The sequence below is a fragment of the Thalassophryne amazonica genome, chromosome 6 (genome assembly GCF_902500255.1).
Source record: "Thalassophryne amazonica chromosome 6, fThaAma1.1, whole genome shotgun sequence".
NCBI lineage: Eukaryota > Metazoa > Chordata > Actinopteri > Batrachoidiformes > Batrachoididae > Thalassophryne > Thalassophryne amazonica.
The window spans coordinates 87057787-87078493 of record NC_047108.1 but is presented as its reverse complement, the minus strand read 5'-3'; the positions used below and the strand labels follow the sequence as shown (position 1 = coordinate 87078493).

Sequence of the window (20707 nt, the reverse complement as noted above, 5' to 3'; positions counted from 1 at the left end):
GAGTCAAGAACCGGCAAGATTTGGTAGTTCTGTGCTTACCCCATTTTTAGGCACATTGGTTTGCACTTGATTGGGAACCCCGGTGAAACCATTGTGTTATCATGAATAATTCCACTATGGTAGTAAAATTATAACATTAAAGTAGAAACACCAAGAACTCTACAGTTCCTTCACCCCAGTTAATGTCAGCCAGCTCATGCTGGGTTGCATAATTCCATCAGATCTCAGAAATGATCTGCATATGTTGTGTAAAAACTGGTTGAACAAAAAGATGGAAGAACATTACACCTATGTGTTAAATGAAAACACTGCCCCCTGCAGATGATGCTTTGATATTGCACCTGTTTCCATTTTCCCATCCACAGCTGCAGGCCCATCTAACACCAAACTTTTGATTTGTAGAAACTCATCTGGCTCGTCGCCTCCAACTACAGTGAAGCCAAAACCGCGACGACTCTTCTTCAGCTTGGTGTTGATGAAGGTTCCTTTCAATTCGGCTGGGTTTCTGGTGAAGAAAGGTTTCCCTCCTGTAATGCACGAGGGGAAAATGTTATCCCCATTTCCACTTAAATTATTCACTCAGCATTTTCAGTGTTTCTACAATAATCTTCACTTGGCCTTCTGTGTCTGTATGGACAGGATAAAAAATGGTTTTGAGACAAAACAAGTGATTACATGGAGACTATTTAGATCTTGATTGTTGATTTTCCCTTTTTTAACATTGCTAGATGAAGTGTGGGTATTCCATTCATTCATTCATTCACCCATTTTCTACCACTTATCGGGTTTGTGTCATGGTGGCAGTAAACTAAACAGTTCCCTCCATGCTTTGCTATCCTCCACCATGTCCTCTAAATCTTCCTGGGGAATACAGATGCCTTCTCAAGCCAATTGGGAAATGTAATCCCTCCAGAGTTTTCTGGGACTTCCCTGGGACCCCTCCCAGTTGGACATGCCTGGAAGTCCTCCCCAAGGAGATGACCAGGGACATCCTCACATTCCCCCCCCCCCCCCCCCCCCCCCACACACACACACACTTCACTTTTAATTTCGTGCAGCCATCACGGAATGAATTAGAATAAATTTGTGCTGCTGTGACGAAAATGAGGCACTTTTCGTCACAATATCACAAACCAATAGACTAATGTATATTTCGTGCTGCTGAATCATGACTTGCCGTGAGACTGGGTTGCCAAGAGCAGGGTTGGAGACCCCTAGTGTAGCTTCAAGGTGTCAATTTTGCAGCAGGGGATTCTTTCTTGGTTTGCACCGAGTCCATGGCGATGTAAAACTTACTTCAATGGGTGACAGTTTGGGTCTTCTTCCAGACCTTGGCAAAGTGGTGACACATCTGACTAACTTGTACTTTAGGGCTGTTCATGTTATATATTGAAAAAAATAAAAGTTGTGAGTTACTTCGGGCCACATGTTGTTTATGTTCTACTTGGGGTTTTATAGATGCAGACCAAATTTGAACTCAATCAGATAAGATTTAGAGGTCCCCCAGAGTGACACATTTTCCTCTCCCTCCGCTGGCAAGGCAACGTAACGTCACCTGAATGGGAGAAGTCTCTGATGCCATTATTTTTCTTTTACAGGTACATTTGATGGCTTCTAATTGCAAAAAGTGGTGGTTGATTGGTCACCCAGAGGAGAGCATTACTGGAATTACTGGATTACTACATTGCTTGTTTGAGGAAAATTATTGCTTTGTGGGGGACCCCTAAAAATGTCAGATTGCAATAAAATTTGGCACAGATCTTTTATTTTATTAGTGGAACAAGAACAACATGTGGCCCAAAAGATTTTGTAACATTTGACGTTTTGAACAGGTCTATTGTACTTATTTCGAGTTGTTTGAACTGATGATCTTGGAATATGTAGTTGTTTAGAAATGGCTCCAAGAGACCTTCCTAACTTTGTACAAATCTACAGTTGTCCTTCTTAGATCTTCACTGAGTTCCTTGGATTTTCCCTTTCTTCTGAGTACTAGTCAGTCCAATGAGTGCTGTCAAACACATAAACGTTATGCTGGCAAAGAGAAACTACCAGATGTAGTCAATCATAATCACTAACGAGGAGTTAATAGGCTTATTAAAAGATACAACTGAATGCATGTATATATTTGAGCCTGTATGTATAATTTGACCCTGTGTGAATTAGAGAAGATACAAAATTAATTCAAACTTATGCACCCATTGATTGCTTTTTAAAGTAATTAATGATGTACGTTGCACAATCATTCCACCCTGGCAAAAGAACAGTTCAAAGACATCATTAAAAGCCCCAAATTACCATATTAATACCCACAATGAGTGTATGTAAACATCTGACCACAACTGTACGTACTAGGGGTGTAACAATGCATTGTGATAATCGTATCATGAAGCCTACATCGAATCATTTTTTATTAGTATTTTGATACCATGAAAAGTGAAGTACTGCATGGAAGAAAAATAACCTTTTGTGGCGGAATCATGAATGATTCATAAAATATAGAAATAGGAAACAGATAATATGGAGGATTGTAATTTATACTTCAGAATTTTGTATTTCTTTAAAGCTAAAGCATTCACCACCGATGACTTTCTACATAATTATAGTGGGAAGAGTGATGTAATTAGATATGATGACATGTATTGCATCATAATAGGTGTATTACAATATGTATTGTATTGTGGAGCGAGTGTATTGTAAGATGGATGTATGACTGAGGGTTTTAACTGTGCATTACTTTTCATTCCGGCAGGTCCAGGAGGTAACGTTGGTGGAACCTGTGGGTCTCTGTACGTCTCCAGGTGGTTGGGAGCATAGTTAGCCAAAGGAGCTGCTGCTGAGGAGTGCTCCTCTATCCACTCTGCACAAAAACAATCACAAATCAGCAAAGGTCTGTATAATTGCAATTACATGCACAAAACACAATTAACCCACATACTGTACACAATTCAATCCATTAATTAAAATCTGGTTCACATTTTTTCAAGTTTTAAGAATTACGAGTCAGAAATCTCAACAATACTGTATTGTTGAGTAATAAAAATGTCGTTGCTAAAAGTGGATTGTTAGACACATATATCAAGCTGCTCACTTGTACTTACAGGGAAGTGTAGCAGAAATATGTAAGAGCTGCTCCCAAGTGTTTGTTAATGACAGACTAGCAAGCTGCAAAATAAAGCCTGACTATACATGACCAGTTGTGGTGCGGTGAAAAAAAGTGTGCAGTCCCTTGAGCTTCTACACATGTTCATTTTTTATGGCATTAATAAAAAAATAAAAAAAAATTTAAAAAATTAACTTCTTTACTGTAATTTTTACCCAAGGCCATCAAATATGACCATCGGGTATTGGAAAGACTTTGCGTCCGTCCATCTGTGCTCAGCATAAATCCAGTCCTACTTACTGCCAGAGTCTTCAAATTCACAGGGAACATTGTTGGGACACAGACCTTGGACAAGTTCAAAGATGGTTACCCTTGACCTAATTTAGGAGGTATTTTTAGAGGTTAACAAGTCACGTTGTTTTATTCGCCCTATTGACGTATCCCATAATCCCTTGCGCGCCAGACAATCACTGCAGTCAAACAACATATAGAGAATCCACATGATGACAATTATAAATGAATATTACACTACAAAAATGTAATTTTTATGCTTTTCGTCACATTAATAAGAGACTGCATGCATGATACCCTGAAAACTTGTTAAATCAATTATAACAAATAATCTGTCTGCTACGTTTAATCTGCGTGGAATTTAATAAACGCAAACCAAATTTCAGACATATTATATATATTAGTCTGGAACAAAGAGGACAAACAGTGTTGTAAAGAACAATAATCAAGACATTAAAGAGCAAACTTCACTTTCCCCCAGAACGACTTGATCAGGAAGCGAGCATAGCTCACAGCAGCTCCCACTGAAAATAACGGAGAGACAGCCTGTGATTCTCAAATGTTTATATAAATGCAATAATGTCTGTGAACCCAGAGAATATATTCATGAGAGTTTTAGGCACAATATAAAAATAGTTTTATGTTGCGATGTTAATGGTGTTGTCCGTGTGGAGCAGTTAAAGTGCAGCCTGATCAGAGCGTCTCAATGCAGTTCTCAATGTTACTGAGATCTCGCAGCGCGGCGACCTCTTCAAAGATATGCGGGATTGGAAACATCAATAGGGCGAATTCTGTTCCCTTTTTTTTTTTTTTGAGGGGTGGGGTGACATCCAATCAGAGTAGAGCAGCGCCATGATGTCAATGGCTGTTCTAGCTAGCTACAAACTGTTTTGTTTGTAAATATAACCTCTTTGTCATATATTATGTAAATGCTATCAAGAAACAAACACTTCTAAAACTGAAAAAAATTTTTTGGAACCTGATAGCACCTCTGAATTGACTTACAAGACATTTCACGGACATTAGTGTGATGATGTCACAGGCCGGTCTAGCTAGCTGCAAACTCTGTTTTGTTTGTGTGTAAATATAACCTCTTTGTCATATATTATGTAAAAGCTAGTGATAAATAAACACTTATAAAACTGAAAGCGCTGTTTTTGTAACCTGATAACACCTCTGGAGTCATTTACAAGACATTTCGCGGACATCAGCGTGCACGCTAACTTCCGCTAATGTCTGCTCTTGTCAAAAGCTCATATGCACACACACACACACACACACACACACACACACACACACACACACACACACACACACACACACACACACACACACACACACACCCTCCTGCAGATGCCGTTAATATGTAAATATTGTTTATGATTGACTCATTGATAGAGGGGCATTATTGAACATGTGGAAATTGTACATAAGACAATAGCCTATAATTATTAATAATAATGTAATATAATAATTCATGTAAATAACAATATATGTATAATTAATTATATTTATATATTCTGGACTGGGATATCAATTAAACAACTGCAAATTATTAAGAAGACAATGCTGATATGGCCGAGGGTATTTTAGCATTGCGTTGTATTTTCTTTATTTTATTTTATAAATATGCTGTTTAAACACAAACATACATCTGTTCAACATGACATAAATATAAATATCAAAGTCGAAACCATGTTATACAAAAATATGTGTTTGTGTTGGACTAACAGAGAATATTTTCTTAAAACAAACATGAAATTTCAGCTACAGTTTGCCAAATGGCACATGTGAGACTAGAGCCTAGATATGATCTATTTTCTTGTGTGAAAATCCTTTTCTGTTCCACTTCACCATAAAGAAGTGACTGATGTCAGAAGAGACAAAAGTTGCACTGCACAAGGTTTGTCCAGTCACACCAACAGAGTTATCATGGGTGACATGGTTTCCTCACTATTCTTCTTTTTCCCCATTTATTCAGTTTTGGAAAACTGGCTACTTATGATTGATTTACTGCACAGTATAATGTCATATGAAAATGTGTAAAAGATCAAGGGGGTGCAAACATTTTCACAACACCATGCATTACCGTGTAACAGAGGGTGAATCACAAACATGATGAATCCTACAATGGCCGTCGTTGCTTATCTAACCAGCCAGTAATGAGCCGCTCTGGCCGCCATCTTGTTTAAGGAACTGAATGAAGTTACATAATGTAAATAAGGCAAACTGCATACTGCTTACTGCATACTGCTTACACCACAACATTTTAGGGAGACGGCCAACCAGTCATCCAGTCAACTGACTAACTAATGAATGCTTCAGAATCACAACAATGTCACAACTGTTACCTTGGTGATAACTGAGGCAACTAAAACTGAAACTAAATTCTCTTTCAATGCACAGGAAGAGTTAGGGAAATCACTTACCTAATGTACAGTTATTTAAAGAGAAGGTTATTGGAGTCCATTTACCAAGCACATCGAAAACTGGCAATTCCTCATGCAAGATGGCGGATGAAAATATTAGGAAAATGAGCTCAATGTCCACTGTAGTCTTTTTTCCATCTCTATGGAAATAACTAATCAGCCACAAATATTAACTTCACTGGCTTCCAATGATAATGTTCATAGTTCAACACAGCATGAAATTAAACAAAAATCCTGTAACAAGTGGGAATTCTTGAATATTTTTGCTAGTAATTCACACGTGTGACTTCTGTACACCCACATAAATTGGCATGAACTTACAGAACATTTGCCAACATGGGGAAAACATGAATAAATAAAACTGGAGCATGAAGGGATGACCGCTGCAAAAAGAGATTAATAAATGGAGATGTGTTTGAAATTAAGCAACACACCGGCAAGCTGCAGACAAGAAAGAGGCACAGAAAGAGATTATAACCACAGTGCTGTTCATAAATATGACGAATGACAAAACATTTCTGTCTGTGTGTGTGTGTGTGTGTGTGTGTGTGTGTGTGTGTGTGTGTGTTATACACAACCATTTGCTTCCGAGCAACTTGAACGACCTTCTGTATCTTTTTCTGAATAAATAATTTTTTTGTCTTTTTTTTGGAAGTCTTACAGCTTTCAAAGGGAGTTAGTACAATGGAATAAAACCATACTATTTTTAGTTTTTGTACCTTTTATCTTTGAATTATCTGGTAGTCTTTAGGTTAAATAAATTCAAGGCTGAAATAAATCGTAATCTGGACTGTTTTCATCAAGCAGACATCAGGTAAGCAAATATTTTGTAAAATGTGAAGTTGAAATCATGGCCTTTTATTTTACGAGCTACTGTGATTGCTAATGGACAAATATTCTTTTCAGAAAGAGAGAAACCTGACTTTTGGTGATTTTTAAAATTAAATTAAGATTAAAATTCATTAATGCTTCTGAAGCTAAAATCTCTGCACTTACATGGCAAATTAAATAAAACAAAGAACATGGGCTCAAATATAAAATTATATACAACAGTAATGATTTGAAATAACAAAGAAAAACTACCTCAGTTAGTTTGGGCCAGCTCGATATCAGTAATGTTTGAACAGGACAAGTATCACAAATCTTTTTTTTTTTTTTTTTAATCTAAGAATTGGCAACACAACAGAGAAAACAAAACTGAGTCTGGCCCAAACCCTAAAGAGCACAAAACCGGTCACACAACAAGAAGGAGACACAAACATGAAGAAAGAAAGTAATTGTGAATTGAAACGAACCTCGAATATACCGCTCACCTTCTGGAGGCTGCGGCTGCTGCTGATCCAGGATTTTTCTACGCCGAGCCTCCACCACTGGGTTCTCATACTGGGTCTTCCTGTTTATATGACTGAGACACAGAGACAAAGAACAAAAACTCACATGAGTGCTGTATAAACTGATTTTCTTTATGGTCGCACCGGTGTTAAATCACATTTTTGACACGTTCTGTGCAAACAAACAGTGGTGGCCATGATGGACACCAGAACAAGGCTGTGGAAAGGAAAGAAACTGTTAACTTTAGTTCAAACATCATGTAACTTCAACCACGTGTGCCCCTAATGTCCATCATGCATGTGGTGATGATTATTCTCTTCATCAAACTGAGGCTTGTCCAGCAGGTGACAACAGACATGAGACATCAGATATTATTATATGGCTACGATGGTACGTTCGCTCTGATTGGCTGATTTCTGGTCTGATATTTTCCCATATCAGACCGTTAATCGATAATCGGTTCAGATCGCATTTCAGATTTGTGACTTTGTTTACAATTTTCACGGCGCAAAATAAAACAAAACAAAAAGCAAACAAAGAAAACTGAGGAATTAACAGCAAATGAGCTTGAAGTGGACATTGTCGTATCAAAATTATTCATTTTTGCCTTACAGATAGCCTGCCTAAAACTTTTGCATCTAAACTATCTAACTCTATTAAAAATGCTTCCATGTAACCTTGACAACACTCCTTTTCCTCCCTAGCAGAAACTGTGATAAGAGCATTCTTTCTCCTGTAGTCTTCATGGGAAACTTGAACAGTTTCATTTACTGGCAAATTGTATTCATGTGTATGTGACCGTTGCTCAGTGGTGGACACAGTTCAGCTAATCCAATAACAGATCATTATCAAAGCTAATGGTTTTGCTAGCGGATTAGCTTTTCAGATAAGTTTAAAACCATCATCGGACCAATTATCTTCCGATAAATTTAGTTCTGATAACTTTCAGTCCGATAAAAAAATTTTTGCTAGCAAAGTGAGCAAAGTTCAACGGTCCAAAATATTTGTAAACCCTAAAATCAAACATTTAAGTCTGTCTGTTGTGTATTTGTGGCAGACTGGCCGCCTGTTGTTTGCTGATGATGTCATTATTAAGCGTAAGACGTGTTTGGCCGGTTGACGCAGGGAGCATTGTGGGTAGTGTAGTTCAGGTTCACTTTGGTTGTTACACTGTTACCGTCTGCTCAACACAAACAAAACAGACTAATTTTAGCATTATGTTATTTTATTTCTTTGTGGCTGATGGTGTAATTTAATCGGCAAGACTCGGTGGGGGAGAGAAGCTTTCACGGCAGAGCTGTGTGTACAGAGGGACTTCTCTTCACCATTTAGATACTGTTTTAGATTTTTTAAAAAGGACATTTTATTTCTTCAGATGAATCTCACTGAAACTAACAGGTAAGAATTTATATTTACTAAAGTGTCTTTTACTCTGCCAATCAATGCATTAATGAATGCATTTCAGTTGTTTAAGCCACAGGGTTCAAAACGTGTGAAAAAAGCAGCAGCTTTTTAGTTCATGTATCTAATACCGAGATAAACTGTGACTTCTAACACTGTGTTTTACTGCTTTTGAAAGATGACAGTGTTTGGTGTTTTATTTTTTATTCATTCATTTTTCCTGTGTTCTTATGTGTTTGTGATCCTTGAATTTACCCAGCAGCGAAAAGTGAAAGTGAAACTGGTTTATCAGAAGCTGACAGTGTAATCTGATGTGGCCGCACCCGAATCAATACTAAAAGTTATCGGTTATCTGTAATAAAGATACATTTTTTAGCAGTTTATCTGTTTAGCGTCATAAAATATAACTTTTCAGTTATCAGATTAATGGTTATCAAAGCTAACTTTTTGGTTAGCTGTGCCCACCACTGCCACTGCTGTGCAACCCTGGCCTGGGTGGTGTACAAAAGCGCACTTTCTGTGGGTGAATGTGAGGCATAACTGTAAAGCCCTTTGAGCATCTGATGCAGATGGAAAAGCGCTATATACTCGTAAATGCAGTCCATTTACCATTTACTTTCAGAGCCGCCTTTTGCACACTCTTTCTCAGATTTTGCTGCATTGGGTGTGACTTCAAAGCTTCAAATTAAAAGCCTGTATTTATTGACAACCTATCATTTCTCTGATCTTTTCATTTTTCCACAAACTGCAGAACAGATTGAAAACTTCGTCACAAACCAGAAAGCTTAAAACACGATTAGGAAAACCAAGTCAGACATGAACATACTCCATAAATATCAAAACAGCATTGGAAAACACACAGATTGAAAGCTTACCAGCTAACAAGCGGACCATCTTTTAGCGAGTTCTTCACGGAGGTGAAGAAAGCGAACGGGTCTGACTATGAGCCCAACACGTCAGCAGCTTACATATTCAGGCGATACCAGAAGGTCGCGTGTTTATATATTTATGTATAATAGCCATATAATAAACAAATTATTAACCTTGCTTGCTCAGTTAATAATCCTTTAATATCAGATATCTGCTACATTAAAAAAGGGACAATTTTCTTGTCAGAGATGTGGTGTCAGGACATTGTTTAACTTACTCAACGTAATACACCCCGTACACTGGATCGTCTATTCTCTCCCATCCTGGAGGCAACTCTGAAATACAAACGACATTTCAGCAATTAACACAAAAACTCACTGACCAATATCATTAGCAGAGCTGAGTGATTCTGCAAGAGAGAAGAAGGGATTACAAATTTTTCAATTTTCAATTTATTTGCCTTTATATAGCGCCAAATCACAACAGAGTTGCCTCAAGGTGCTTCACACAGGTAAAGTGTAAGGTAAAGGTAAAGTTTTTGAAATATATTTCCAGCCTCATGCTATCAACAATTTTGACAAACACTACAATCATTATTCTGTATTCGCCGTATTGACGTTTTAAATCCCGCAAAACCTCGGAGAGGTCGCTGCGCTGCGAGATCTCAGTAACATTGAGAACTACATTGAGACGCTCTGACCGGGCTGCACTTTAACCGCTGCACACGGCCAACACCATTAACATCGCAACATAAAACTATTTTTATATTGTGCCTAAAACTCTCATGAATATATTCTCTGGGTTTATAGACGTTGTTATTGCATTTGTTTTATGTAAACGTGAGAATCACAGACTGTCTCTCTGTTATTTTCAATGGGAGCTGCTGTGAGCTACGCTCGCTTCCTGATCATGTCGTTCTGGGAGAAAGTGAAGTTTGCTCTTTAACGTCTTGATTATTGTTCTTTACAACACTGTTTGTCCTCTTTGTTCCAGACTAATATATATAATATGTCTGAAATTCAGTTTTCGTTTATTAAATTCCACACAGATTAAACGTAACAGACACGGATTATTTGTTATAATTGTTTTAGCAAGTTTTCAAGGTATCATGCAGCAGACTCTTATTAACATGATGAAAAGCATAAAAAATTACATTTTTGTAGTATAATATTCATTTACAATTGTCATGTGGATTCTCTATGTTGTTTGACTGCAGCGACTCTCTGGCACGCAAGGGATTATGGGATACGTCAATAGGGCGAATTAAATTACCAAGTAGGTCTTTTTCTCACACATACTATAACATTTAATACACTCACTCCAACAAGCACAACCCAGACACTTTAAAATAAAGTCTTCATGGCTCAATACAAGTACAAAATTCTAAAATGTCTCATATTTACCATAAAAATATAATGAGTGTCTGTCTGCATAATTCAATATATTAATTACAGAATATTACTGCAGTGTCAGCCCAGCACTACGTCACTGCACACATGCACATACACATGCATATACACTCCAGGCAGACAGACACGGCAATAGAAACTGACACATTCCCATTAAGATGTTGGCATCTCAGTTTTCCTCCTCACAGGATTTGATTTCAGACAAAGACATTATCTCCTTCTGTTAATGTGAGCTTTCCCCAAGTCCAGGAAACACTTTCAAAAGAGACTGGATATCATAATCAATAATCAGCCACTGTCTGCATCTGAACAGCAAACAAATTACAGTGGCTGATAACCAGGCAACCAAAGTCTGGTGTCAGATTGACGTCATTCCGTTAGAGGGGAGTTGGAACGACAGTCGGTGTCTGAGCCGTTTTACTGTCTGCGAGGAAGACGCAAGTACACAAGTACACATCTCAGGAATGCATATGAAGAATTCATTTCACGGGAGCTTGAAAATTTGACCATATTATCCTGGTTTTGACTTCATTTCAGTTCACTTGTGGCCCATTGAGGTGAGGGTGGATTTTAAAGCTACAGTGTGTATGATTTAGTGCCATCTAGTAATGAGGCTGCAGAGTGTGTTAGGCCATTGTTAGCCAAGTTATTGCTTATTTGGAGTTGAAGATTCTTGATTACGTGCCTTCTCTTGTGAAAAGCCATATGTATGATCTCTTTTCCAAAAAATAAGGGTTTTTCAAACTTCTTAACCTACGTTAGCAAACAGTGTATAAGGGGGCAACCACCGATTCGTGTTCTTTTGTTCTTCATTCTTCCAGTTGTACTGTACAATGCAAGGCAGAGTAAGTATGTTAAATTCTATTTACTTATATAGTGACAAATAATGGTGATAATAATAATAATTATAATCATAATAATAATAATAATGTTGCTGTTATTTGCAAAAACAGACAGCAAAAGTAAAGTGAAAAATTAACTAATGTAAAGTTTGTTGAAGCCGCCTTTTTCAAATGACTTCTGAATTAATTCAACGGAACAGTGTTTTGAAGAAAATTGCAACTTCTATTTTAAATTTTTTTAAGACTGCAATTCCGAGAAAAATGAATCATTGTTGCACATTCCATGTGTGCTTCTGTACCAAATAACCTTTATTATCCTTTCTGTGTACAGTGAGGCATAATGCACAACATATTTATTGCATCAAATTCAGGTCAGATGATTTAAACATTCTAAAATCAAGATCTATGTCATTGCTCTGTTTCTGTGCTGCATAGATAACTTTGATCTGACACATAACTTAAACATTTAAGACACATATTGTTGTGTGTTGGGGGGGGGGGGGGGGGGTTGGCTGGACAAGGTTGGGTTGTTTTGTGTTTATTTTCCTTCCCAAGTGATTTGGGGCTGTTCTCTGAGGAAAATGTGCTGCAGAAGAGTCTCTCTCCTCTGTTACGATGATTGGCTGCACCTGTTGCATTCTCGTGCGGCTCTCTATCAGGACAATCCACGACAACTGTGATGTTCACGTGCAGATCTGAGGACTTCCAGCTGGTACCAATGTAGTGATGAAGAATTACATTTAAACCAGCAGTGAGTTGGATAAGATTGCCGGAGAATACGACCTTGTGACGACCGTGTGGGGACGCTGAGGGCCGTTTCAGAGTCTGACATCGTGCCTGTGAAGGAGGACGAGGGTGAGAGGCAAACGTTGTCAGCACACGACAGAGGTGAATATTCTGAAAAGTTTATCCGTGAATGTAAATTGGTGTTTATACGCAGCTATAAGTAATTACTGGTGAAAATTGTTTGGTGTGCTCCTCACGGCAGTGGCGTGCGGATTAATGATCCTCCACTAGCTGTGAGCAGCAGCCTCTTTGAACTAAGTTTGAAACCAGACCTAAACGTGTAGCTGATAAGTTTGCCTCTAAACAATATTTCGTAGTAATAAGTGTTGAATAATCTCATCTCTGTTCCTCCTTCGCAGAGTACAGTCTAGGAAAGTCACCTGGGTGGGGGGGGTGTTGGCGGAACTCCTGAGTCCTGAACGTTTGGACTCCGACTGTTGAGATGCTGAGAGAGCGCGTCGCCTTTTCACCTCACCAGAACTTAAATTATTTAGCATTTCATGTATAGCACAAAGGGAGAAAAATAAATGTTTTCTTTTTGGAACTGCTTCTGATTATTTCATGCTGGGTTCAGTCAGATACTGGACCGCTCCTCAATCCGCATCTTATCCATAACAGAATTCTCTGGCCAAACCACTATGGACCCAGCGGCAGAAGCAGTTCCATTTCAGGTGAAAGTCCAGAAGCACCTGGAGATGAAAACAAATGCCGTGGTTCAATGATTGCTGAACCTCCAACAGGGGCGACGAAGCGCAGCTGATTATTCTGTGGATTTTCGAGTCTTTTCCACTCAGTCTGGTTGGAATGCTGCTGCTTTGAGGGGGGTGTTTGTAGACGGGTTGAATGACTCCCTGAAAGATGAGCTAGCCGTCCGTGATGAACCGAAGGATTTAGATGATTTAATATCCGTGGTTATTCGTCTAGACGATCGGATTAAGGAGCGTGGACGAGAGAGAGGGCGAGTGTCCGAGCGGGGTGTTTTGTCTCGGGGTTTTCCCCGACACAAGTCCGGACCGCCTCTTCTTTGTTCCTCTGAGACTCCTCCGACGGGACCTCTAGCTCCTCTAGTAGACGAGCCAATGCAACTTGAAAGGGTCAGAACAGCCATATTGCCTCGGTCAAACGAGCGTCAGGAGACAGCATCATAACATGGCTCCAGGTGTTTTATGGACATTTTTGTGGGATATAAATGGGAGTTTTTGTAAACCAGGTTTTGTGTATAGCACTTGAGGTAGTTCTGGTGGGGGGAACAGGCTGGCTGGTCGGAGTTCGTTTGGACTCAGGTAAGCGTGTGGTTTTTTTTTTAATTGTTTATAGTTATTTAATTTTTGTTGGCGGAATGGGTCGTTTTATTTAGTTGTTTTTTATTTCCCTGTCCCCTAACCCCACCCTCACACACTTCTGGCCGTTTGTCTTTGGTGTTGTGAGGTGGTGCAGGTTGGTTGCTGGGCATTCCCATGAGGACCTCTGCACCTGGGGGGGTCCAGGGCTCTTTTCTTAGATTTAGTTGTTTCCCGGTTCCTCTCCAGCCTCAGCGTGCCTCTGACCGTTCGCCATTGGCATTGCTGAGGTGTTGGGCAGTGGGGATATACTCCAGTCGGAGCGGTGGGGCCGATCAGTGCCGTACGCCTTTTCCGCTGCCCACTCCTCCCGGTAGGCTGGAGTATAGTCGGGGGGTCGACACCGGCCGTCTTGCCGGTTTTCCCCTGCCCTTGGGGGTGGAGCTGGGTTGTGTTTTTCCTATTGGCTTCTCCGGCTTAGTAGTCCTGTGCCGATTGCCACAACATTTTTCCCGACGGACCTGGAGGGTCTTTCGGGGTGCTGGGGAGGTCAATGGGGCTTTCTGTAGTTTTTGTTTGCTCCTGGGGTGGTTTTTGGAAATCCCTGGGGGTTTGGGGTTTTTGGTTCCTCCTGTTTCCCCCCGGGGTTTGATGGGACGGTCCTCTGGGGGGGAGGTTGACTGTGGGGCCGACCGGCCGTGTTGGGCTGGGGTGGGGTTCCTGGGTTGTGGGGGTGTCTCCTGGGGTTTGATGGGACGGTCCTCTGTGGGACGTTAAGGCTCCCGTGTATGCCTGGGGATTCCTGGATGGCTCCTGCATGGTCGTTGCTCCTGGGGTTGACGATGAGGTCCCCTGGGGGAAGTCGGGCTCCACATGTTAGGGGAGGGCGTTGTTTGTTTTTTCCTTTGACCTGTGTTCTAGTGTGTTGGGGGTTTTTTGTTGGGGTTTTTGGGTTTGTGTGTTTTTTGTTCCTCCCCAGGGTTTGATGGGACAGTCCTCTGGGGGGGTGTTGGGTTGGGTATTGTGTTTTTCTTTTGTGTTTACCCCGGTGTGCTTCCCTGGGGTATGTTTGTGGTACTCTCTGGGGGGGATGCTGGGGGCCTTTTTTTTTGTGTTTTGTTTTGTGTTTGGGGTTGTTACTGGATGTTTTTTTTTTTTGTTTTGACGCCGGACAGCCTTTCTGCTGCATCTCCCGGCTTTGCTGCCTGCTGTGATCTCTGCCCTCCTCCTGCTTTGGCCTTTGATGTGTGAGGTGGTTTTTGGGTCTGGTTTGTGCGGTCGCCGGGAGGCTTCCCATTGACGGGGGGGGGGGGGGGGGGGGGGTACTGTTGTGTGTTGGGGGGGGGGTTTGGCTGGACAAGGTTGGGTTGTTTTGTGTTTATTTTCCTTCCCAGGTGATTTGGGGCTGTTCTCTGAGGAAAATGTGCTGCAGAAGAGTCTCTCTCCTCTGTTACGATGATTGGCTGCACCTGTTGCATTCTCGTGCGGCTCTCTATCAGGACAATCCATGACACCTGTGGTGTTCACGTGCAGATCTGAGGACTTCCAGCTGGTACCAATGTAGTGATGAAGAACTACATTTAAACCAGCAGTGAGTTGGATAAGATTGCCGGAGAATACGACCTTGTGACGACCGTGTGGGGACGCTGAGGGCCGTTTCAGAGTCTGACATCGCGCCTGTGAAGGAGGACGAGGGTGAGAGGCAAACGTTGTCAGCACACGACAGAGGTGAATATTCTGAAAAGTTTATCTGTGAATGTAAATTGGCGTTTATACGCAGCTATAAGTAATTATTGGTGAAAATTGTTTGGCGTGCTCCTCACGGCAGTGGCGTGCGGATTAATGATCCTCCACTAGCTGTGAGCAGCAGCCTCTTTGAACTAAGTTTCAAACCAGACCTAAGCGTGTAGCTGATAAGTTTGCCTCTAAACAATATTTCGTAGTAATAAGTGTTGAATAATTTCATCTCTGTTCCTCCTTCGCAGAGTACAGTCTGGGAAAGTCACCTGGGGGGGGTGTTGGCGGAACTCCTGAGTCCTGAACGTTCGGACTCTGACTGTTGAGACGCTGAGAGAGCGCGCCGCCTTTTCACCTCACCAGAACTTAAATTATTTAGCATTTCATGTAAAGCACAAAGGGAAAAAAATAAATGTTTTCTTTTTGGAACTGCTTCTGATTATTTCATGCTGGGTTCAGTCAGATACTGGACCGCTCCTCAATCCGCTTCTTATCCATAACACATATCTTCAACCCAGTCTCACGGCTGGTCGTGGGACTGGGGAACAAAAAGTACATTAATCTGGGGTTATGACAATGGGGCACTTTTCGTAACAGGGGCACGATTCATTTCGTGATGGGGTCCACAAAATGTGGGGTGGGGGGGGTCTAGGGGAGTCATGGTTAACGTTGGGGGAGGGTACATACTTACACTATGGTTATGGTTAGTGTTAGGAGGAGGGGAAGATTATAAATAGCAAAATAATAAAAGGGTCATGAAATGCTGACGCTAAACGTGAAGGGGGCAAGGGAAAAAAAAATTGAGACCGGGCTGCATATCTTATAGAATTATCTCTTCTCCCTTAACTTTCAAAAAATCCACAGAGACAGGACAAGAAGTGTCACAAAAAAGTCAAAAACTTCAATGATGGTGTCATACACAGAGCAAACCTTTGTGCATAAACAATCCATCATGCTTTAATCTGATAGCTTTTTTTTTTTTTTTTTTAGCTTTTTTGTAGCTATGGCTCTGCATTTTCTGCAGCTTTCTATTCACCTTTAAACTCCAAAAATTGCTCAACTGCATCCTGCTGTCAGAATGAAGCAGCTTGGATTTTAGGTAGGTAGTGTGAACCAAAGATACAGTGCAACAGAAAAGGTATTCACAGCACTTCACTTTTTCCACATTTTGTTATGTTAGCCTTATTCCAAAATGGATGAAATTCATTTTTTTTCTCTCAACATTCTACACACAACACCCCATAATGACAATGTGAAATTTCTGCAATTTTATTAAAAATAAAAAACGAAGGAATTATGTGCACATAAGTATTCACACCCTTTGCTCAATACTTTGTTGATGCACGTTCAATTTAATTCAGTTCAATTTAATTAGCTTATAATGCGCCAAATCACAGCAAAAGAAATTAAAAATGAATAAAAATTTCCAAATACATAATTAAAAACAGAAGTAAAAGAATAAAACAGATAAAAATAAAAACTATTCATAAGAAAGAGAATAAAAATAGGTTTTCAGTCTTGACTTAAAAATGTCCACAGACTCCGACTGCCTCACAGTCACAGGAAGACTGTTCCTCATGGTGGGTGAACGAGGAGAAAAGGCTCTTTGACCTGCTGACTTCTTCTTTGTAATTACTGCACGTTTGGCAGTAATTGCAGCCTCAAGTCTTCTTGAATATGATGCCACATGCTTGGCGCACCTATCTTTGGGCAGTGTCGCCCATTCCTTTTTGCAGCACCTCTCAAGCTCCATCAGGTTGGATGGGGAGCATCAGTGCATGGCCATTTTCAGATGTCTGCAGAGATGTTCAACCAGATTCAGGTTGTCCTGAAGCCACTCCTTTGATATCTTGGCTGTGTGCTTAGAGTCGTTGTTCTGCTAAAAGGAACGGCACCCCAGTATGAGGTCACGAGCGCTCTGGAGCAGGTTTTCATCTAGGATGTCTCTGTACATTGCTGCATTCTTCTTCCTCTCAATCCTAACTACTCTTCCAGTTCCTGCCACTGAAAAACATCCCCACAGCATGATGCTGCCACCACCATGCTTCACTGTAGGGATGGTGCCTGCTTTCCTCCATACAGGATACCTGGCATTCACGCCAAAGAGTTCAATCTTTGTCTTATCAGATCTTATCAGAATTTTGTTTCTCATGGTCTGAGAGTCCTTCAGGTGCCTTTTGGCAAACTTCAGGTGGGCTGCCATGTGTCTCTTCACTAAAAAGTGGCTTCCGTCTGGCCACTCTACCATACAGGCCTGATTGGTGGATTGCTGCAGAGATGGTTGACCTACTGGAAGGTTCTCCTCTCTCCATAGAGGATTGCTGGACCTCTGACAGTCCAATTGACTGGATATTGAGATTGATTTCTTAGGGGTTTTATTATAATTTTTAATACATCTTCCAAAAAAAAAAAAAAAAACCTATTTTTTCACATTGTCATTATGGGGTATTGTGTGTAGAATTTTGAGGAAAAAAAAATGAATTTCATCCATTTTGGAATCAGGCTGTAACATCAAATGTGGATTAAATGAAGTGCTGTGAATACTTTCTGGATGCACTGTATGCTCACTCATGTGCAATGAAGTGACTCAAACAGTTTGCTAGCTGTTATTAAAGGATGTTTTTGCTGAAAAATTATACTTGTCTGTAAATAAGACTTTTTATTTTTATTGTTTTGTTAATTCATTTTTAAAGTTAACCGACTAATTGTTGATACCCATTACTATTTACCTGAGATGTTCATTCATTAATTTTCTATACCCGCTTCCTCCAGTGAAGACTCATGGGGGGCTGGAGCCTATCCCAGCAGTCATAGGGTAGAAGGAGGGTACCTGAGATGTTTTCAAATTATTTATGTTTTTGACAAAAAGTATAAAATCTAAATTTATATAATTTACAATGTAACATTCAGAAAAGGATCAATCCTCAAATATGAGAAGCTTTGATCGTTGAAGATTTGCCACTTTCCCCCTGAAAAACGACTTCAATAATTGATGACAAAAATGTTCACTAATGGGACCAGATTTCTGAAATGAATACTGAGGACATTTCTGGTTTGAAACTCAAGACATCAACAGAATAGCCAATATTTTATCTTTAAAATAAAAAAAGGGGGATAGTTCCAGTTTCATGTATTTTGATCATGGAAGAATAAGGAAGAAGTAGTAGTATATAGGCCTGGAGACCCATTGTAGCTGGTGTTTATGTCCAGATTCAGTAGCATGAAGAAGATGAGGCTCAATGACTCCTCCTTGATTCCTTCTTGATGCCAGTCAAGCACAGGTTACTTTCCCAGTCAAGGCCAGTACCCATTTCAAGGTGGGTGGACTGGGACAATACAGATGAAGTGTCTTGTCCAAGGACACAGACAGGTCCAGGAATCAATCCCAAGCCTACATGTTGGTAGTCTAACGTCTTATCACACTGCTCAGATAAATAAAGTAGAGCACTGCGCTCATAGAGCCCAAACCTCTGCCAACACTAGTTTACAATTTCACAAATTTTTACCTTGGAAAAAAATTTCAAAGTCCTGTTAGAAGTGGCTTTTCATAAACTAAAATATAATACAAAATATAGATCAAAAAGGCTTTTCAATGTTAAAATAAAATATCAGCTAAATCTGCAATATGGATCAGATGTGGATCAGACTTAGACTGAGAGTGATTGAGGCACTTTTAATTGAGATGTAACGCAAAATGTACACCAAATGGACTTTTCAATTTTAAATTGAAATGTCCACAAAATCCACAGTCTGGATCAGATCCAGTGCCGTGGACCGAATGCCCCCACCCCCCTAAAAAACGGTCCGCCCTGCCTTCACTGCACATGTGTCATTTCTGAGCGTCACCAGCAATTCACAGATTATCACCCCGTTTCTGCTTCAACTGCACTCTCGTCATCATCTATCTCAGTGACAGATATCTGAAGCTTTTGTACAACAATCATTTCCACATAAATTCAGCATTTTTTCATAATAAGACAGGGGAACCGATCAGATCGCCACAGCAGCACGTTTGAGTCTGACGTGCTGCTGACGTGCCGCCTACGTCATTTCAGAGCGTCAGCAGATTCTGATTATCGTCTCATGTCTGCTTAAAACTAAGTTTAGAATGATTTAAGAAGTTTTATTATATGGCTGTGATGCTACACACGTTCTGACTGGCTGATTACTAGTCGGATATTTTCCCATATCCGGACTTGTTACCATGACAATCGGTCCGCAACACATGTTTTCGTTACAAACCAGGAAGCAAAAAACACGATTAAAACTAATAATAAAGTATTTATTAATCTCGCTTGCTTGGTCTGGACGGGGATATCAGACTGCCGCGTTTTTCGCACTGACAACGCGTCGATATGATATTTCTCCATACAGACCTCACGGTCGGTTAATAATCCATTATTACTTTGTCATCTGGTGGTTAATAATCACATTATTCCCTTTGATTGCTATGGGTATAAAGAGTCAGTCTCAGACTTGCTGCTGTGATCCCAAATGATGCATGCGCAGTGAAGGCAGGGCGGACCGATTTGTATGGGAAATTGAAGCTGCACTTGAATGCCTTGTACAGCAGTCGCCACATTCATTCGGGGCAGGCACATGCACTCTATTTGTGTGCCGCTTGCACCAGAAACCCATGTCAACAGCGGGAGTGATGAGATCACACTGTTATCTGATAGTGTTCGGAGCATTTGAATGGCACGTCGTACACAGGTCGGACATATCATGCCACGGCCAAGCAGCAGCACAAAATCATTGTCCATGTCGAACCGTGGCCGAATGACACGATCGAGGCAGCTGTCACACCAGCACATGTGTGGGTGGGCTTCCATCCACGTAAAAACACAGAGAACAGGACAATTAAATAAATACACACAACAATAACTACATACATAATTACATAACAAATACATAAATAAATAATCACATTACAAAGGAACAGAGAATGAGACTTTGGTGTTTGAGTTGTTTGTTTGTTAAGGTGGGCGTGTCCATGACAGCCGCTGCTGTTGGGATCTGTAGATCCGCATGTCACAGCTGGAGAACACATACTGTGTTATAAGGGACATCACCTTACAACACTCCACTGTGAGGCGTGTGCGTGGACATGCTGTCCTCATGTGGAAATACATAAAAACATATAGCCTTTGCAATGGGCTGGAGTGACTGCGCAGTGCGCACATCAGCAAGCTGTGCCATGTGAAAAGGACTGCCTGATCATGTGTACACC

At 40.5% G+C, this 20707-nt stretch overlaps 1 protein-coding gene across 1 annotated transcript in view; it reads right to left on the bottom strand.

The window, feature by feature from the left end:
* LOC117512570 (membrane-associated guanylate kinase, WW and PDZ domain-containing protein 1-like) overlaps positions 1-20707 on the bottom strand; it is a 358699-nt gene that overhangs the window by 121387 nt on the left and 216605 nt on the right. The window contains exons 8-11 of the mRNA XM_034172699.1: positions 9701-9758; positions 7134-7225; positions 2735-2857; positions 342-527 (exon numbers count right to left, since the gene is read on the bottom strand). Of these exons, the coding sequence (XP_034028590.1) occupies positions 342-527; positions 2735-2857; positions 7134-7225; positions 9701-9758 (459 nt within the window). The remainder of the gene's footprint in view (positions 1-341; positions 528-2734; positions 2858-7133; positions 7226-9700; positions 9759-20707) is intronic.